This window comes from Alternaria ventricosa, assembly GCF_023758065.1.
Source record: "Alternaria ventricosa strain BMP 2768 chromosome Unknown scaffold_11, whole genome shotgun sequence".
In the NCBI taxonomy this organism is placed as follows: Eukaryota; Fungi; Ascomycota; class Dothideomycetes; order Pleosporales; family Pleosporaceae; genus Alternaria; species Alternaria ventricosa.
Window position 1 is genome coordinate 844224 of NW_026055691.1, and position 17497 is coordinate 861720.

At 52.6% G+C, this 17497-nt stretch overlaps 9 protein-coding genes across 9 annotated transcripts; 5 read left to right on the forward strand and 4 right to left on the reverse strand.

Moving 5' to 3' along the window:
* Positions 1-139: 139 nt before the first annotated feature.
* Positions 140-1233, forward strand: J4E93_006780 (uncharacterized protein; the record flags this gene model as incomplete). Its single annotated transcript, XM_049344690.1, has 2 exons — positions 140-653; positions 710-1233. 2 exons carry the CDS (start codon positions 140-142, stop codon positions 1231-1233), a joined length of 1038 nt encoding a protein of 345 aa, XP_049198344.1.
* Positions 1234-1921: 688 nt separating this feature from the next.
* Positions 1922-4374, forward strand: J4E93_006781 (uncharacterized protein; the record flags this gene model as incomplete). The annotated part of the gene is made up of 2 exons (XM_049344691.1): positions 1922-2608; positions 2725-4374. The coding sequence occupies 2 exons, from the start codon at positions 1922-1924 to the stop codon at positions 4372-4374; spliced, it is 2337 nt and encodes a 778-aa protein (XP_049198345.1).
* A 436-nt stretch (positions 4375-4810) lies between these two features.
* On the forward strand, positions 4811-6055 carry J4E93_006782 (uncharacterized protein; the record flags this gene model as incomplete). Its single annotated transcript, XM_049344692.1, has 3 exons — positions 4811-4860; positions 4915-5350; positions 5438-6055. 3 exons carry the CDS (start codon positions 4811-4813, stop codon positions 6053-6055), a joined length of 1104 nt encoding a protein of 367 aa, XP_049198346.1.
* An 834-nt stretch (positions 6056-6889) lies between these two features.
* J4E93_006783 (uncharacterized protein) lies at positions 6890-8499 on the forward strand (the record flags this gene model as incomplete). Its single annotated transcript, XM_049344693.1, has 2 exons — positions 6890-7572; positions 7623-8499. 2 exons carry the CDS (start codon positions 6890-6892, stop codon positions 8497-8499), a joined length of 1560 nt encoding a protein of 519 aa, XP_049198347.1.
* Positions 8500-8696: 197 nt separating this feature from the next.
* Positions 8697-9455, reverse strand: J4E93_006784 (uncharacterized protein; the record flags this gene model as incomplete). The annotated part of the gene is made up of 1 exon (XM_049344694.1): positions 8697-9455. One exon carries the CDS (start codon positions 9453-9455, stop codon positions 8697-8699), a length of 759 nt encoding a protein of 252 aa, XP_049198348.1.
* A 687-nt stretch (positions 9456-10142) lies between these two features.
* Positions 10143-10701, forward strand: J4E93_006785 (uncharacterized protein; the record flags this gene model as incomplete). The annotated part of the gene is made up of 2 exons (XM_049344695.1): positions 10143-10361; positions 10429-10701. 2 exons carry the CDS (start codon positions 10143-10145, stop codon positions 10699-10701), a joined length of 492 nt encoding a protein of 163 aa, XP_049198349.1.
* Positions 10702-10862: 161 nt separating this feature from the next.
* Positions 10863-11906, reverse strand: J4E93_006786 (uncharacterized protein; the record flags this gene model as incomplete). Its single annotated transcript, XM_049344696.1, has 1 exon — positions 10863-11906. One exon carries the CDS (start codon positions 11904-11906, stop codon positions 10863-10865), a length of 1044 nt encoding a protein of 347 aa, XP_049198350.1.
* An 805-nt stretch (positions 11907-12711) lies between these two features.
* J4E93_006787 (uncharacterized protein) lies at positions 12712-14049 on the reverse strand (the record flags this gene model as incomplete). Its single annotated transcript, XM_049344697.1, has 1 exon — positions 12712-14049. One exon carries the CDS (start codon positions 14047-14049, stop codon positions 12712-12714), a length of 1338 nt encoding a protein of 445 aa, XP_049198351.1.
* Positions 14050-15489: 1440 nt separating this feature from the next.
* J4E93_006788 (uncharacterized protein) lies at positions 15490-16174 on the reverse strand (the record flags this gene model as incomplete). The annotated part of the gene is made up of 2 exons (XM_049344698.1): positions 15490-15705; positions 15773-16174. 2 exons carry the CDS (start codon positions 16172-16174, stop codon positions 15490-15492), a joined length of 618 nt encoding a protein of 205 aa, XP_049198352.1.
* Between the last annotated feature and the right edge of the window lie 1323 nt (positions 16175-17497).

The following is a 17497-nucleotide window of genomic DNA, read 5'->3' on the forward strand; positions in this document are numbered from 1 at the left end:
ACGCGCCCTAACATGTCGCATGCGGCAGTAGCGGACCCAACTTGGCATGACGAGGCGTTCCATTGCCAGCATAAAATGGCGATAATGGGCGTTTGTAGCAGCGCCAGCCTTGCGCCGAATGCTGTGTAACTGTGTCGCCATGCATCACGAGATTGTAGCTCTTGAGGAGCATCAGCAGCCCCTCCCCATCCATGGATTCAGCTTCCCAGCCTCCACAACCCACAACCTGACAGCGTACAAGACTACCTCGACTCGTGAAGAGCTCCACTCGCGCATCCACGATGCAACGATAATCATTACTACCACCATTAAGCTTGATGCCGAAACATTGCGCCCCAGTGTTACTCCGAATCTCCGCTATATTGCCATATCCGCGACCGGAACAGACCCTGTGGACCTGGACGCCTGCCGGGCTCGCAACATTCGCGTTACAAACTGCCCGGGGGCCAACCTCGACGCGGTTTCGGAACATGCCATAAGTCTATACTTCGCATCCAGAAGGCGCACCGCCTTGCTGGATCGCATTACTCGTGCGCAGCCCAGCGAATGGAAGACGGCGGGTAGCGTGAAGGATTACATGCGCCTGCCGGACGGCATGCCTCCGATGACCTGCAAAGATGAGGTTATGGGTGTTATCGGCTATGGGGGCATCGGTAGGTCTTCATATCCTAATCAGGATGAGAAGTCCTGAGCTGACACGGGGTGATAGGCAAGCGAATAGCTGCGCTAGGGCAAGCATTGGGCATGCGCGTACTTATCGCGAGTCGAAAGACACCATCGACGCCTCCCGTAGACACCGGGCTCCCAGCCCCTGACGTCTCTGACGACCGCATACCCTTTGACGATGTGCTCCGCAACTCCACCGTCCTCGTCCTAGCTCTACCGCGGACCCCCGAGACGCTCAACCTCATCTCTACGCCCGAGCTCGAGAAGATGCATCCGTATACCGTCATAATCAATGTCGCGAGAGGCGGCATAGTACACGAGGCTGCTGTAGTGCAAGCCTTGAAGCAGAGGCGCATAGCTGGCTATGCGACTGACGTATACCAGGTGGAACCACTCGGTGGGCCTGCCGATACTCCGCTGCTGGAGGAAGACGTAAAGGACCTCAACATTACCTTGAGTCCGCATGTGGCATGGTTTTCGACCACGTCGATCAAGAACCTTGGTGAGATATTGAAGGCGACTGTAGAGGGCATGGTCAGCGGCAACGAGATCAATGCCATTCTATAAAAGGAAAAGAACGCAAATGGACGAACCACCAACTGGGCACGAATACCCTCGTAGGATACCTCCACCATTGACATTTGACGTTCAAGATACAGTGAGAGTTGGTTGCACACACGGCTAACACTGGTTATGTCCACATCAAAGGATCTTGCACTTCTGCTGAAATCCTCACAGCTCAGCCCTGGAGATACGTTCCTGGACCATACCACGTGAGCGTATATCCGTATAAGGCAGGTCATGTTTAGTCAACCCCCCAAAACAACGTAAGTTGATCAAGTGCAGCGCGCTCTTCGTAGATATTCTTTTCACTTTCACTTTCACCTCAAGACGTGCGTTTTCACTGCGCGTGGTTCTTTCGCGTTTCGTTTGACGTGCTCCGCTCCACATGCGTTCCAATGGATGCCATTTCGCTACCGTTCTTTTCATACTGGGCGCCCACTCAGAGCATGCCCAACGGTCGAAAAAGTCTTCAAAACTGGTACGAGCGTCTCCTGTCACCGCTCGTTGTGCAACAGGCGGAGTCTGTCAGGCCTTGGCACTGCAACCGTCCCCTTCGTATGAGACCCTTCGTATGAGAGCGACCTCCCGCACACCCTCCTTCGACTACCCAGGCACGCAACAATCCTGACCAATGCCCCCTACTTGTGGTTGATTTCAGTCTACGCTAACGGCGTGGCTCTCGTTGCGCGACATGGCTTCGTCGGGCGAGCGCCTTCGCGACTGGTCCTTCGAAGGTTTCTACACCAATCAAGATGACCACTGGAGCAGCCATTACCTTTTCCCCAAGATTGGCAAGGAAGCCAGCGAAGTGTTCGTCCAATACCTTGAGGGTCGGGGCATAACGACGCCTACGCTAGACGATAGCGTCGAGCAATATCTCAAGCTCCAAACGGCGCTCTGGAAGAAGTCCTCTCGCGTCGCAAAGCCAGGCCATCAGTCTTTGAGGTTTATGAGCGCTGCCCAAACCTATCGCTGGAGCTATGATCAGGTTCTCGCTGAGCATGCAGGGCATGTCATACAGGCCCTCGAAGGTAGAGGATCTGGAACACGATATCAAACAACAGGCGATGTCGTCTTCATTTTCAATGAGAATTCCAAGAAACCCTGCGGTAACCCCTCCTGCCCAGATACAAAGAAAAGGGCCACTGGACAGATTCAACCCTCTCGTGTCGTCACTCTCGAGCCGCTGCTTGACTGGGGAACTGTTGAGCCGGCCTCAGACATCATCGTAGCTGCCGGCAGGATCTTTCCATTTCGCCGCAACGGACCAAGGATGAAGGATCCATTGTGGACACAGGTGGCTAGGAAGCTAGTGCCTCAGCAGCCGCCCACCTACTGTCTGGGCTGCATCGAAGAGCTTGTTGATAGACATGCGGAAGTGCGTCTCGTCGAACATCCTATACATGTATGTCACGACCGATATCCCAACACCATGACGACCTTGTCGCATAAATATTGGAAGTTGATTGAAACACATTCACTGACTTTGTCTAGAAGGTGCTCGCCAGTCAACCTCAAGGAGCTAGACACTTCCATTCCCTAATCCGGCCTATTCGGCGTCCTACATCGAAGGAAGATTTGTACGATCTGAGGGAGGGTAGCGACTCGGAAGACGATCGGAGCGTGGAAGGGCTGGCCTGTTCAACCACCGGCTCGCTATATCTGGATGGCGCCACAGACGAAACTCCACATACAGAGCCTGTTGACTACACGTCCTACCACAGTCTTGGAATATTCCCTACGCTCAAGGATCGCGAGTCCTCATGGACAAGTGCGTACAATGTCCTCTTCGTTGGGGACAAAAGGAGCGCTGGTGAACCGATTTCTCCACAGTGCTCTCCACGCTCTTTCACAACTCCGTTGGATTCATCTAGTCTCAACCGCGTCTACTCCCCACTTCTGTCTTTGAGCCTTCATTACAACACTCCGCCGCCGACTCCAGGTAAGCCAAAGACCCGCATTTACGTCCACCGAGATCCAGAGTCTGTACAACACGCCGAATACGAAAAGTTCGGCAGCAAGGCCCTGTTGACAGACAGTGTCCCGGATTTTGGCAGTGGTAGTCGCAGGTTCGGTCGCGATATCGATACTAACGCCGTCCGCGGTTTCTTCACCAATCACCGTGTACGACGAGAGAGCATGGCTAGAGCGAAGGGCACCGACATCCGCAACTTCTTCACGGTAATAAATCCCGAGGGTCCCTCGACACCTCAACGCGCGGTCAAGACCAAAAACGTCGATGGTGACGATACGGACTTGAGCGATGTACCATCCGACATATCAGAACAGGAATATGACCCAGATGGGCCGGGCGGCGAGTATACACCCGTGAAGAAGAAGGGCAAACCATCGTCGAACAAGAAAACGCCAAGCCCCCCGTCGAAGCCCGCAGGCAAGAAACAATCACCGCATGCGCCTATGTACCGTAAACGCGACCCAGCCGCCAACAATACCGTCCCATTCGGCATCACCAAAGAGGCTTTTGAAACCCACCTCCAGCATCTTCCCGCCAAAACCGACCTAATCTGCTCCTGCCGCAAACCAGCTCGCACCAACGAAGTCCAAATCACGCAATGTATGAACAAGGACTGCAGAGTGCGCTGGTACCACAAGGACTGCCTTGATAGGGTTGGCAAGCTGAAAGCTAGGCATGGGACCTACTTTTGCGAGCAGTGCCAGAACGAGAAGTACTATGCAGATCTATCTCAGGCCAACGGATGGAGTACGAAGAAGTTGGTGCAGAATGAGATTGGAATGCCGTTTACGGGACAAGAGGTAGCGGGCACGTTTGGTAATACCGGGGACTTCCAGGCTGCTGCGAATTCATATGGTCTTGCAACGTCGAGTCCTACCAACATGCTCTCTGCGTTGGCTGATCCTTTCACTCCAACGAGTGCAGTGGGGCTGAGTCGTCTTGCTGTGGGCTCTGAGCCTTCTCTTGGTCTGGCGACGTCGCGCCCGTACTTTGTCAACAAGGCTTATACCCAAGGACAAGAGAATGCGCGCATTGCCGACGAGGACTATGAGCATGCGCAGAAGTATGGCTTTTACCCTGAGCGATGGGATGAAGAGGGCGATGATGGTGACGACGAACTCGAGGACGAAGATGAAGATGGAGATGCGGATATGAGTGAGGCATTGTAGGAGAGCCTCATGGAGATGGTTGGATACACGGGCCAAATCTACGATACGGATCGCTGTTTCCGAGTTGTACCTGATACTTGAACTCCACGCTGAAGACATGCGTCCAGGTATACTGTATCAGTAATAATAATGAGGAAAAGAACTAGTTCAATTCTCTGCGTGATGCTGATTCGAATGTTATGAGATGTTGAATGTCAAGCGCGCTCGGACGAAATGCGGCGGAGCTGCGAATGGCGTCATGCATGCCACGCGACGATGACGCGACACCAATCGGCCGTTCCCGCTCGAGCCGCAAAGCTCGGAAGTGCGGAATGTGATGTTTCCGATGATCGATGTATAGACTCAGTACGTATTCGCTGCCTTTATCAAGCTCTCTGATTGCTCACCGTTCGCCGTGCTGACAACTCCTCGAAGTCGCGTGCCGTACTGACCTATCATGACCAACTCACAAAAGCGCATCGGCCTCATTGGCTTGTCCGCCAAAGGGTACATTCGCACAATTCCTAAGAAAATGGGCATTGTCAATTGACACAACATCAGATCCTGGGCATCACGCTCCCACCTTCCGTACCTCCAACGCACTCCACGCTATGCGATCACTGCGCTTCAAAACAGCTCTCTCGCTTCAGCCCAGGCTTCCGCCAAACAGTACTCTCTAGACTCTGTATCCACGCACGACTCTCCCAGCTCAGTCGCCCAAGACCCTAACGTAGACATCATTGCTGTTAGCGTCAATGTACCCGAGCACTATAAGTTAATCCGCCCGGCTCTGGAAGCGGGAAAAGATGTTTTCTGCGAGTGGCCTTTGGCTCGCAATGAGAAAGAAGCAGAGGAATTGACAGCGTTGGCTAAAGAGAAGGGTGTCAGGACTATGGTGGGCTTACAGGCACGCCAGAACCCATCGATCTTGAAAGCGAAAGAGATTGTTGACTCGGGGAAGCTGGGAAAGATTTTGGGGACGACAATGTTCGGCCATGTAAGTTCTCTAGCTTATTTTTCCGAAACTGAACAGAAACCACGCGATATATGCGGTATGAAAGTTTGCTAACGCAGAAACCAACAGGGCATGATATTCGGCGGCATAACCATGCCCTCTTACTCATACATGCACCCAATTGAGAACGGCGCGAACCTTCTCACTATCCCCTTCGGTCACGCCGTAGACGCTCTCTGCTACGTCTTCTCGAGCGAATTGCGATCAGTCTCCGCTGTGCTGTCAAATAGATACCCAGAGCTTCAGCTCGTGGACGAGAACTACCAACCTCTCGGAGAAAAGAAGTCCAAAACCTCTCACGACTTCGTCTCCATGACTGCAGAGCTCATCAACGGCGGCGGAAACGTCGACGTGACCTATGCGCCAGGTCTGTCACGCACTGGACGGGACTTTTACTGGGAGATCATCGGATCCGAGGGTACGCTTGTACTTGAAGGACCGAAAATGGGTGGGCATGTGCAGATGTTCCAGCCTACCGTCAAGATCGCGCTAGGCCAAGAGGAGTTGAAAGAAGTTGAGGTAGAGAAGGCTGAGGACTTTTCGTTCAACGTGGGAAGGGCTTGGGATGCGTGGGCTGGAGAGGGCAAGGGCAGTGTTACGACTTGGGAGGATGCTGTTGTCAGGCACAAGATGATTGAGGCGATTTATAGGAGTGCGGAGAAGGGAACAAAGGAGAACTATGTGTGAGCGGTCAGACAAGAGGGACATCTATAGGTATGTGCGAGAAGACCGGAATAAGAAGTTGATAAAATCGGGATGAACAGATGGAGTTTAGCGTGAAAATCCTCGGCTACACCCCGGCTCGACGTCTTCGTCGCATCTTCTCCATCACCGTCATCTCACCATCACCAATTCCTTCGCACTCATAAGAAGAGCCTCAATCGCCATGTACAACAATCCCCATCCCAAACAATGCACGATCTTAGATCCCCAGACCCACCAGACCAGACCGATGGCCCGCCAAGCCAACGCTTGCCTCGCTTCCACTTTTTGTTACGTTATAGTTAACAAGGCCGCACGAGCGATCCTCTGAACTTAGTCAGGCATGTTATGAACCGTGATGTCAGCGGGAGTCAGGTTTTTGCTTGCACCTGCCATGGTGACCGCCGAGCAAGATGGGGCAAGCTTGTTGTTGGTCTCCTCCATACTCCACTCAACTACCAAGCTCTCCAGACAACGTCGGTTTCTTGGGTTTGGTACTTGTGAAAGCTTGTGTTCTGAGAAGGTCTTTTTCGGCTCATGCGCAATTCTGAGCTCTGGGGTCATTGTGAAAAGAACCATAGGAAGTTTCTCGGGCAAAAGGCGCGTGCCGCTGCGGATAGCTGCGTCTTCCCGTCAGGTTACATGAGTCGCAATCGAGCTACAACAGCATATTACGTGTGATTGGACTGGGAAGGTGTGTGAAGGTGTGTGTAAGCATTGGGTGACTGCTGCTTAGTCGCACCCTCGCCTCCAACAACCCGACTTATAAGCCAGACCCGGCAACGCTAAGTCCGTCTTAGCCTTGGCCTCTCCTCCATCATGGCTTCTCCAACACCGACTTCGACATCTTCGACAAGTCTAAGCTCGCAGACGACAGAGGAAAAGCGAGATCATCGACCGGACCAGGTTATATCAGGAGCATCTACACCGCCGCCCATCTCGAAGGCCGATCCTACATTCATCACCTGGACCTCACCAACGGACCCATCCAACCCCTTCAATTTCTCTCCGTCGAAGAAATGGCGGACTACCATTCTAGCCTGCACCATGACCTTCGTCGTCCAGGTCTCAGGAACGATGCTCACATCTGCCGCCGAGCAAATCAATACCAGCTTCAATGTCAGCGATGAAGCATTCCCGCATTCGTACTGGCCGGTGTTAAGCTGGAACCTAGGAGGCGCCGCAGCACCACTACTAGGACTACCTCTAATGGAGAACTTTGGTGTGCGGTGGAGTTATATGGCCATCTACGCGGTATTGATCATCTTCATCATTCCGCAAGCTTTGGCCAAGAACTTCGCGACGTTGATCATAACGAGGATTATTACTGGGTCCTGCTCGGGCGTACTTGCGAATATCACGTCGGGGATTGTAAGCGATCTCTGGAGGGATGGGAGGGCGAAGAGTTTCGGGACGTCGCTTTACATCTTCGCACTGCTTGCGGGGCTTAGTATGGGGCCTGTTTTTGGTAGTTTGGTTGTAAAGTATACGACTTGGCGATGGTAAGATATGCTTTAGTTGCTGCGCGGGACTCTGGCTAATCTGGATGTAGGATCTTCTTGAGTCAAATCATCTTCTACAGCGCTCTTATGCCGGTGCTGTTCTTTCTCCTTCCCGAAGTTCGACCGGATGTTATCCTCACCCAGCGTGCACGTGATATTCGCGCGAAGACAGGGAAAGAGGTGTATGCTCAGGCCGAGAAAGAGCACACAAGTTTTGGCGAAATTCTCAAAGAGACGCTCGTTCGACCAACGCGTATGCTGTGTACCGAAGGTGTAGTCCTTTCCTTTGGACTGTGGAGCGCGTTCTGTATCGGCACAGCCTTCATGTTTACGCAATCCATCGTGCAGGTCTTCTCAGAGCTGTACGGCTGGACATTCTTCGGCACAGGCCTTGTGCAATCGGCCGTCGTAATCGGGGAGCTCATCGGCCTTATCGCATCTCTAGTTCAAGATCGCATCTACTTCGTATCCGCGCGACGCAACACCGAAACTCCAGGGCAGCCGATCCCAGAAGCGCGACTCTATCTCAGCATCCCAGCCTCGTTCATCGGTCTGAGCGGTGGACTGTTCTACTTCGCATGGACGTCCTACTCTTCCATCCCGTGGATTGTACCCAGTATATCGCTCGCTTTCGTGGGCTTCGGTATGTTCTGCAGTACAGCGGGGGTAACGACGTATGTGGTTGATGCGTACGCGAAGTATGCTGCGAGTGCTATCGCGGGCATTGCTTTTCTGGAGAACTTTATGGCGGCGTTCTTGCCGCTTGCGACGCAGAGCATGTATCGTACACTGGGCTTCAACTGGGCGAGTAGTTTATTGGGCTTTATCGCGTTGGTATTGAGTTTCATTCCTTTGATTTTGTTGAAGTTTGGGAAGAGCATACGTGGGAAGAGTCCGTTTATGAGTGAAGCAGGGTATGAAGACTGAGTACGCTCAAACTTTTAGTAGATGGGAAAGGAGAACACACAACACAAGACATATCTTTGCATAATGAATATGCTCATGTGAAACGTGTGAATAGAAGTGCATAAATGCCTTGGTTATGAGATATGATAGAGTGACGTAAAGCAAAAGCCCACATACAGAGGACAATTGGCGTACCAGATGGACCAGATGAGACACGTTCACTTCATCGCTGGAGCCAGCGCAATCGCAGAGAACCTCAGATCTCCCCCTTTCTCAGACTCAATCCTCATCAAACGACCAATACCCTTCTCCAACGCAGCCGGACTAAGCACATCCTCGTCCTCCTCCAACACACCCCGATCAAGCGGACCCATGCGACCACCTTCAAGTTCCCACAGGTGCCCATCTTTCGCCTTGACGAAAGCCACAAAATGCTGGCCGGTATGCGCCTCCTCGATCTCTGCAGGCGCGGCAGAATCTCCTAATTTCACGACGTCTGCGTGAGCCTTCTCGAACGCGTCGGAGTCTTCGAGTACTCTCGCGCGCTCCCAGATGGGCTTTGGTAGCGCGTCTTCGCGGATCTGGGCTAGGGTTGAAGAGGGCTGGATGTGCTGTGCAGCGTCGCTGTTGAGCAGACAGTGCACTAGACCTATGCTACCGCACGCGTTTCCTATGGTCTGCTTGAACCATATGACTGGTTCGGCGTCGCCTTTACCCTCGTACTCGGTCTTGTCTTTGTCTTCTGTTGTTCGGGCCTCGTCCCAGGTTGGTGTCAGAGGAATGATGACAAGTAGTGCTACCGCTGGTCGCGGGATGAAGCTCAGCATGTCGGAGTCAGTGAGTGAGTAGATGTCGTAGAAAGAGAGCGCTGTCGTGTCCAGACCGAGGTCTTGAGCCAGGTGGTTCATGACCTCTGGGTTGTTCTCGAGGACGTTCCACATCTTCTTCGGCATCTTCTGCGGAATCTCTTGAGACATTTTGAAGGTAGTTGTGGTTGTTCAGAGACGCTGGGGGATGGATGAGTTGAGCTGGGTGGTGTTTAGTAGACTTCAGGTGTGGAAAGGTTAGTTTTGATGAATATGCTGCTTCTCAGGCAGCGATCAGACGCGTCACAACGACAGTCAGTGACAGGCAGCCATGCAGGTACGCTGCAGGTAGATGGAAGGGCGTACAGGGCGGACAGAGGTGGGGAAGGATCAGGTCCGCCGAAACGGGTAAGGCTCAGCGCCTAGCTCAGGGTTAGCGCGGGGCATGCCCAGGGATTCCCCGCGGCGGCCCGTAGCATCTCATCAGAGTCCAGACGATGTATCATCTTATGAACTTTACGTATGAGAGTACCGCACTGTGATACGTGCTGTCTTTCCATTGTCGAACGATGTTCTTCCGCAGTTATCCATTGGCGCGGACCTCCGAGCAACCTGTAGGGTATACATGTTGCCCTTGTCGCATCCGCCGGCTCTCCGCAGTAGTGAAGTCCAGCGCTTACATTTGAGCCTCTTCATCCACCACACTTATTTATATGATTAACCTAGAGTCTCTCGGCGTATCTCAGATTGCCTTTACCTAACAAGCCAGCGAACAAGACACTCAACTCTACCTCACCACTCCAGATTCCCACTTGTGAGCTCACCATGGATGACGAAGCCCGACAAGCAATGGCAAGCATGAAGATGCCACGCCGCCCCATAAACTTCGTTTCCGCAAAGCAAGGCGAAATCCTCAAATTGGGCCAAATCACTTGCAGAGTCATGGAAGATGGATCGCGAACCGACAATCGCATAGGCTCTGCAGAGTTCACACTGCCTCCCAACACACCTGGACCACCAGCACACTGGCATGAGATGCACGACGAGACATTCCTCGTTACAAAGGGAATGGTTCGGGTACGTCTCTGACTTTCCATTCCTTCCATCCTGATTAAGCAGACAAGACAGCTAACCGTCCCCCCAGTTTCACGCACCCGACGGCGCCATTCAAGATGCGTATGTCGGCGACTACGTTACCGTACCCATCCGCGCACCCCACACCTTCTCGAACCCTACAAACGAAGAATCCAAGTTCTTCAACACGTATACCCCCGCGTTTTACATCGATTACTTCAAGACCCTGGCTGAGATAAGTAAGACGGATGAGAAGATGATGAAGGAGAAGAACATTGAGGTTATGGGTCGGTATGCGACACTGCCTGCGAAGGAGATGATGGAGGAGCAGAAGAAGAAGTAAAGGCCGAGAACAACTTCTCTGGAATGATATAAGAATAGTGCTAGGAATACAATCGTGCGCATGCGATACGCAGGAGAGAGGCTACAAACAAACGCCAGAGTTATCAATACAATGAAGAAACTTCCGCCCAAACACCGCCAGGGCCAGCCCAGCACAACAGCTCAAATCACAGTCGTATCCCCCTCCTCATCCACTCTACAGATACTGCACTCCTGATACAACTTTGCGCAGAACTCCCTCACCGTCATGTCAGCACCCATATCCGTCCCAATAAGATGGTTCTTCATGCAGTACCACACCCACTGTCCACTACTCGCCTCATCTCTCCTCAAGTAGTTCTCGCCCGGGCTCCACGTATCCAAACTGAATGTTATGCCAGTGAGCTGCGGCCCCCGAGGTATAGTGTCAGAGTACTCTGTGCCGAGCATCTTGAGTGATTGGGAAGCATGGTACCAGATCCAAAGCGGGTTCCAGAGGGGATCACCGAGCGCTTTGGCGTCGAGAGTAAAGGTCTTGACGTTGGACATGTGTTTGAGTTGCTCGCGCATGCGGCGGCCGAGCGTCCAGGATGAGGATGTCATGGAGCGGGGGTCTGTGACGCCGAGCATGGAGGATGTTGTGACGAGCTTGAGGGAGCAGTTTTGCACTTTGGAGAGCAGGTCGGGGGAGATGTTCCATACTCGGTTGTCCTGTGTTGATGGCGCTGGGAATGCAGATGGAGGGGTGCTTGTGGCGGGCTTGTATGTCTGGGGCGTGACGCTGAAGTGGAACGTCTTGCGCTTGCAGATCATGTCCATGTATTCCGAGTACACTTGCTTGTTCGCTAGGAATATCCATTTACTCTCGTGTCGCACAGGCGATGATGTGGATGTGGATGTCCAGCGCGCGGGTCGCATCCAGTTCAGCGTTGAGCGCTGGACCTCGTTGCGCGCTGGTGGCGGGTAGATAGGGTCGTCAAGGAAATGCTCGTACACCATATCCCTCAGCTCTTGTGGTAGGTCCAGGAACCGGAACGGCTTCTTATTCTGGTATTGCATCTTGCGGTACTCTCTGAAAGCGACGAAGCATAGTAAGGGAAGTAACAATGCGAGGAGGGTTATCCAACCCTTAAGCTCAACGCCAGCGATATTGTATTTTGCAAGCCATGGCTGCCAGCGCGACAGCTCGCTCGTCTTTATCGATGTGGATGGCATGACGATGCTCATGGTAAAGTGTGGGGTGCCGTGTAATTGAGCGTGCCTAGCACGCTAGCGGAATACGTGCGATGCGAGGAACACGATGGTGCCAGGGGCGCTGTCCAGCTTCCCTCACACAACGGAAACAGCGCGGGACTATGGATATCGCGCGATGCTGAAACAATAGTCCTGCCTTCGTATACGGCACTATCCAATCGCCGAAGCGTTCTGATCGGTCAGACGACAACTCCGAAGGGTGCCGCGTTGTTTGGCCGCTCGCACAAAGGGATCGTGCGCACACGCGTGATGCAAGACTGCGCGATGAGTCGAAATGAGTTGAGGGGTGGAGGTGCAAACAAGGGAGGTTGCGGAGGAACGCGCGAGGGGGAGATTCGCAGCTGAGTAAGATAATCAATACTGATGCCTTGCGGATACGACTGATGAGGCAACCTGAAACGGGGTCGCCTTGCGCCGCAGCTGCTAACAACGACATCGCCACGTTGACACCATCGTCAGGCGGCACCGCGTCAGACATCCATCATCTCCGTACCTGACGCAAGTGTTCGATCATAGGTCGCGCATATCAACGACGAGAACAGGAAAGGCACTTATTCGAATACGCGCACGATGGGCTTTGTGTGTGTAGAATCTCGTTATTCTGTTAATGCCTGGCTCAATGCACCTTGGAGGAAGGTGTATGCTACATAACACGATGCAAGTCGTTCGACTAGACTTCCAGCGAGTACTTCTTAGGTGTCCCTTAGTGCCATCTAGAAAGATGGCTATGCCCGACGCTCAATTGGCGACTGAACGCCGGCACGCACCCTACTGTCGATCACTCCTTCTTTATCACCACTGTCACACCGATAGTCTCGAGAAAGCGAACTTCTGCAGACTGCTCGAGACGCTTCTTGAATTCCACACCATCGCCATATCCGACCGAACACACAACCTCAACTCGTTCCAGGTCTGGAAAGTCGGTCTTCGTCAGCTCTCCTAGCCAGCTCGTGAGCTTGGACTTGCGGTCCCCGTCATCTGGCCCTGGAGACCTAGGATGGGTGATGACTAGAGTTCGAATGCGACTAGGTAACAGTTGCGACGGACTTGATCCTTCGAGCCGCTGGAGGTCTTGACTGTCCACCAAAGCACATTCTGCGATCTGAATCCGCCGGAGCTGTATGGACTCTTTGGCTTCCAAGCGAGTCTTCGAAGTGTTGCAGAATCGTACAGGCTTTGTGTACGTAAGCTTTAGATCTTCAACTGAGCGTCCAAGAGCAAGGAATATCCTGACATAGTGAGATGTAAATGAGCCCAGATTTCCGAAGCTGTTGGTACTACGACGATCTGAGAGGGGTGGGGGGAACCGGGAATGTTGTCCGTCCGGTAAAGAAGATCCCAAAGTCAAGGCCTTAACGTTCGGCAAATATACCAGGAGCTTTGCCGTACCCAGGAACTCCCATGGAAGGGTATTGTTGGCAGCCTCGACTATGAGGGAAGTGATATTGAAAGCTCGGTGCGTCTTCGATGGCAACTCCACTGTCGCTTTACTACCTATGCATAGAGTACGGAGCGTAGGTAACGTAACGACCGCCCAGTCCAGATGACCATGAGAGAGGTAGATAGACGTAAGCTTCGAGAAGCAGAGTAGATCAACAAGCTTTTCCGAGTGAATCAGGAGCTTGTCGAGGACAGTTATCCAGTACTCAGATTTCATGGCCTGAAGATCTCTAAAGCACTGGACTAACTCGGTGCGACAGAGGTAGTCATCCAGAGCGGTAATGGTCAAAGAACGCAACTCGGTAAGACGTTCCAGGAGATCGCAAGCGAGTTTCTTCTCACTCACTTTGACTACATAGCTTCCGGGCTTGATCAATGGAGAGACCGGCGACACGCCGGAATACATTAGCTGTGGATACTTGACAGGTATCGAACGCGGCAGGAACCACAGATCCTGAACTTTGGTCGCCAAATGAGGCTTTTGTGTGATAGTCCAGAGAAACACGGCGAGATCAGACTTGGTGGGACTGTCGAACGTGGATTCCGGATCTTCCCCGGCTGGACGAAGGTCGACAACGCGGTAGAGGACATCCTGCGCAGCCTCTGTGTAGCGCTTTGAGGCGCGTGCCAAGGAACATAGACCCTTGTAGTCTACGCTCTCAGCCACTTGTATCATAATTTCGGTGGCGCATCTGTCAATGTGGCATTTGCCGGATGTCGGAATCGAGGGGTCTTGCATCGCGAGCACGCTGAGTGCGCTGGTAGGATCGGCTTTGGATGTTGAGATCGCTGATACTGCGGTATCTGAGGCGGGATTTGAGAGCGTCATGGCAGTCAAATGACCAGAAGAGACGATCCAGAGACTGGTGTTGGAAGTCGCTCGGTAGTAGTGAGTGGTGAGAGACGAGGCGCGCTAGTGGTAACAAACGCAAGAGCATAGCCCAGACAGGAAAGAACGCTTGGACGCGTTCTTCACCTCCACTACCGAACGAGAACGAGGAGTACGTATTGACGGATGCTTGAATGACAGACATAAACTTTGATTAAGGTGAGATGGGTATCATTTCTGTATACAGTATAAGTTGAGTTGAGTTGAGTTTTGTCAATGGGGGCAATTATTGCTTCACCACATTTCAGTGTCCGAAATCAGTCCGAGAGGGGAGGGTACGATCACGAGCTATAGCCGGTCGAGCTTATCTCTAACGCTTGTTCTTGTCTGCTTGAGTCTTAAGTTGATTGAGACGTCGCGACATGTCTTTAATCCGCTCCCTCCCCGCTTCTCCGTCTTTCTTCTGCTGCTGTAAAGCAGGGAAAAAGCACATGCCAAGCCATCGGACTGTACCAATACTCTCTTACGGTCTCTCGGTTGATGGCGCATCTTCTGTACGCATTGCGTGGGGAGTGATTGTTCTGCAGGCTGCGCAATTCGGGAAGAAGAGATTTTGAGGTGCGCTACCGCAAAAAAATGCGAGAAGGAAGGGAGGCAGCGGTGGAGGCATCGGCGGAGACTCAGACGGGCTTTTGGGTCGGGCAGTATTACGAGACGGAGCGGATGTGGGGCGTGATAGGGGAGCGGGAGTAGGCCGTAGAGGTGTGGCGGGTAGAGGACGGATGGATGGAAGAGGAGGCGGTCGTGGAGGGGGAGGCGTATATCGTGACATGCTGGGTTTTATCGTCCGAGTGGTAACTTTGAGTCTTCCCTTATGTGTTTAGCAGTTTACGGTACCAGAGGTGAAGTGCTCACTGTTAAAGTTGGTGAAGTATAAGGTAAGGAGTAGGATATGCCTCCTAGGAGCAGCTTTATATACGCATGAGCAATGTACAGCGAAGACCTCTGCTACTGAATGTAATTTTCCAAATTTTGCAGTCATTTCCTGGTTGCGCTGCCGCCTACGAATCGTTCGAGAATCGTGACATACTGACCATGGTACACAACCACCGAAGTTGCGATAAGACCCTTTGCAAACCTCAAGCACAGGAACCACCACGGAAAAGTCACATCATGAAAACTCTGTATAGATAATGCGTTAATTTCTTAGACATTAGAAACTACCAAATTATTAGGTATTATCCTCAACAATTACTTCTTCTCCCCTGTGCAGCCTCAGAACATGGCCTAGTATCCAAGCTGACCCCTAACAGCACCAGCAACAAACTGCGCAGTGTGCGAGTCAGTGAAGAAACCCTTGGGGTTAGCTACAATCTGCTTGACGTGGAAGCCATCAGCCTGGTCCTTCTGGGTAGTCGGGTTGATGACGCCAACAGTGAAGGGACCCTTGAGGCAGCCAACGGAAGTACGGCGCTCATCGGGGCCGGTAGGGTTGGGGAAGGCCTGTGAGATGTGCGTTAGTAATCGTCTCAAGTATGCAGCATGCAAGTGGAAAAGGCGGTAAACTTACAAGTCTGGGTGGTCCAGCTTTGCCCTTGACAGCCTCGTGGATGTGCGTCGCAGTGAGCGCAGGGGACTGGTAGTCTCCAGTTACACCGCTCAGGGTGATGTTGTAGCAGATGGTGTTCTCAGCGATGTTGATGCCGTATTTGAATAGGCCCTTAGCGCCGGGCTGACCGGGAGCAGGTGCGCCGGTGTTGGCGATGACCTGGTCGGGTGTGGCCTTGACGACGTATTCGGCGTCGAAGTAGAAGAGCTTCTCGTTCTTCTTCCAGCCGTTGTCCTTAGCGTTCCATTTGGCGTCCCAGTCCTTCTTGCAGTCGGTCTTGTAGTCGTGCTTGCCAGCTGTGGGAGCGGCGAAGGCAAGGGGAGCGGAGATGAGAGCGAGGAGGGCGGGGGTGGTGAAATGCATGTTGGATGTTGTGTGAGTAGCGGAAGCTGTAGAATGGTATGTGGATGTAGTGAGGAGGATATGAGATGCTGATGGGAAATAAATGAAGCTATCCTGTGCGGTCCTTTATACACATACGGCTCTCCACTTCACCATCAGAGCTCAACTTCATTTCCCTTCTGCCCTGGTCCGATGACATCGGTGGACGACGCACTGGAAGCATGGATCGGTGGTAAAGACTCTTGGAGATGGACACTGGTGTCTTGGTGGAATCTTCAACGTGGTTTCGCCAAGTCAACAGTATGATTTGAGATCATTTCCGCCATGGCCGAGCCCGTACATGCGATGTAAGGCGTGACCCGCGGTATGGGTAGTGGTCTTGGTATCTCCATTTTGCTGACAAGAATTTAGACGGAAGGAGTGAACCCCGATGCGAGCCTGCCGTCTGCATGAATCTGGCCAACGAGAGTCGAGCGCATTAGAAACCTAGCACATGTGCCCAATGAGCACAGCGCTTAAACGTGCCGTAGAAGACGCCGTCCACCGTCTTGGTAACGGAAGATCCCATACTTTTGCAAGGCGAGCTTGCATCCATCAAGCCCACGATCGCCCCCAAGATATCGCCTAGCTATCTTGGTGCGGGTAGAGTAAGATCCGTAGTCTTACCCCAGCTCCTGATCGGGCTTACTCTTTCACCAAGTCTTCCTTTTTGAGCCATGATCTACCTACCCGCGTGGCTGTGCTGACAGACAACCGACAGAAAGGGACTACGTGCCCAAGGCGCTAGCTCGCGTTGGCCTTAATGTCGACCAAACGTACTCGTAAGGCACTATCGTTTCCCCAGAGAATTGAAATAGACCTTCGGGTCTCGATTGATCTTGACGTTGGTGTCCGCAGCGGAGATGTTTAGTGAGCTTTCTTAGGGACTCTTGGCTGCAGCACCGTGGGAGGCCCTGGAAGGATGCCACTCTTCACTGAGTTGGTCGATGTGGTGAAGCAGCGTTGGTCATCATCACGATTTGCTATAGTGTCGTGTATGTTTGGTGAACTGTCAGAGTTTAGTTGGGATGTTCAGGAGGAAGAAGTTCCGGTGCTTCCCAAGCTGACAGAATGACATCACCAGTTGGCAGATGCCAAGACCCACCCGATAGCGGCCTGTTCTCCGCTTTCCTCACCCTTTCCGCGCACTACCGAGTTGTCAAGCCGGGCTCGGATCCCTAGCAGCACGACGGTTCAAACGCCCAGCCAACGTTGTTTATGGTTTCAAGTAATCACCTCCAAGCAATGAAGAAAAATGTCGGCGAGCAATTTTTTATGTGTCTATTCCTTGGTACTTTAGGTCCA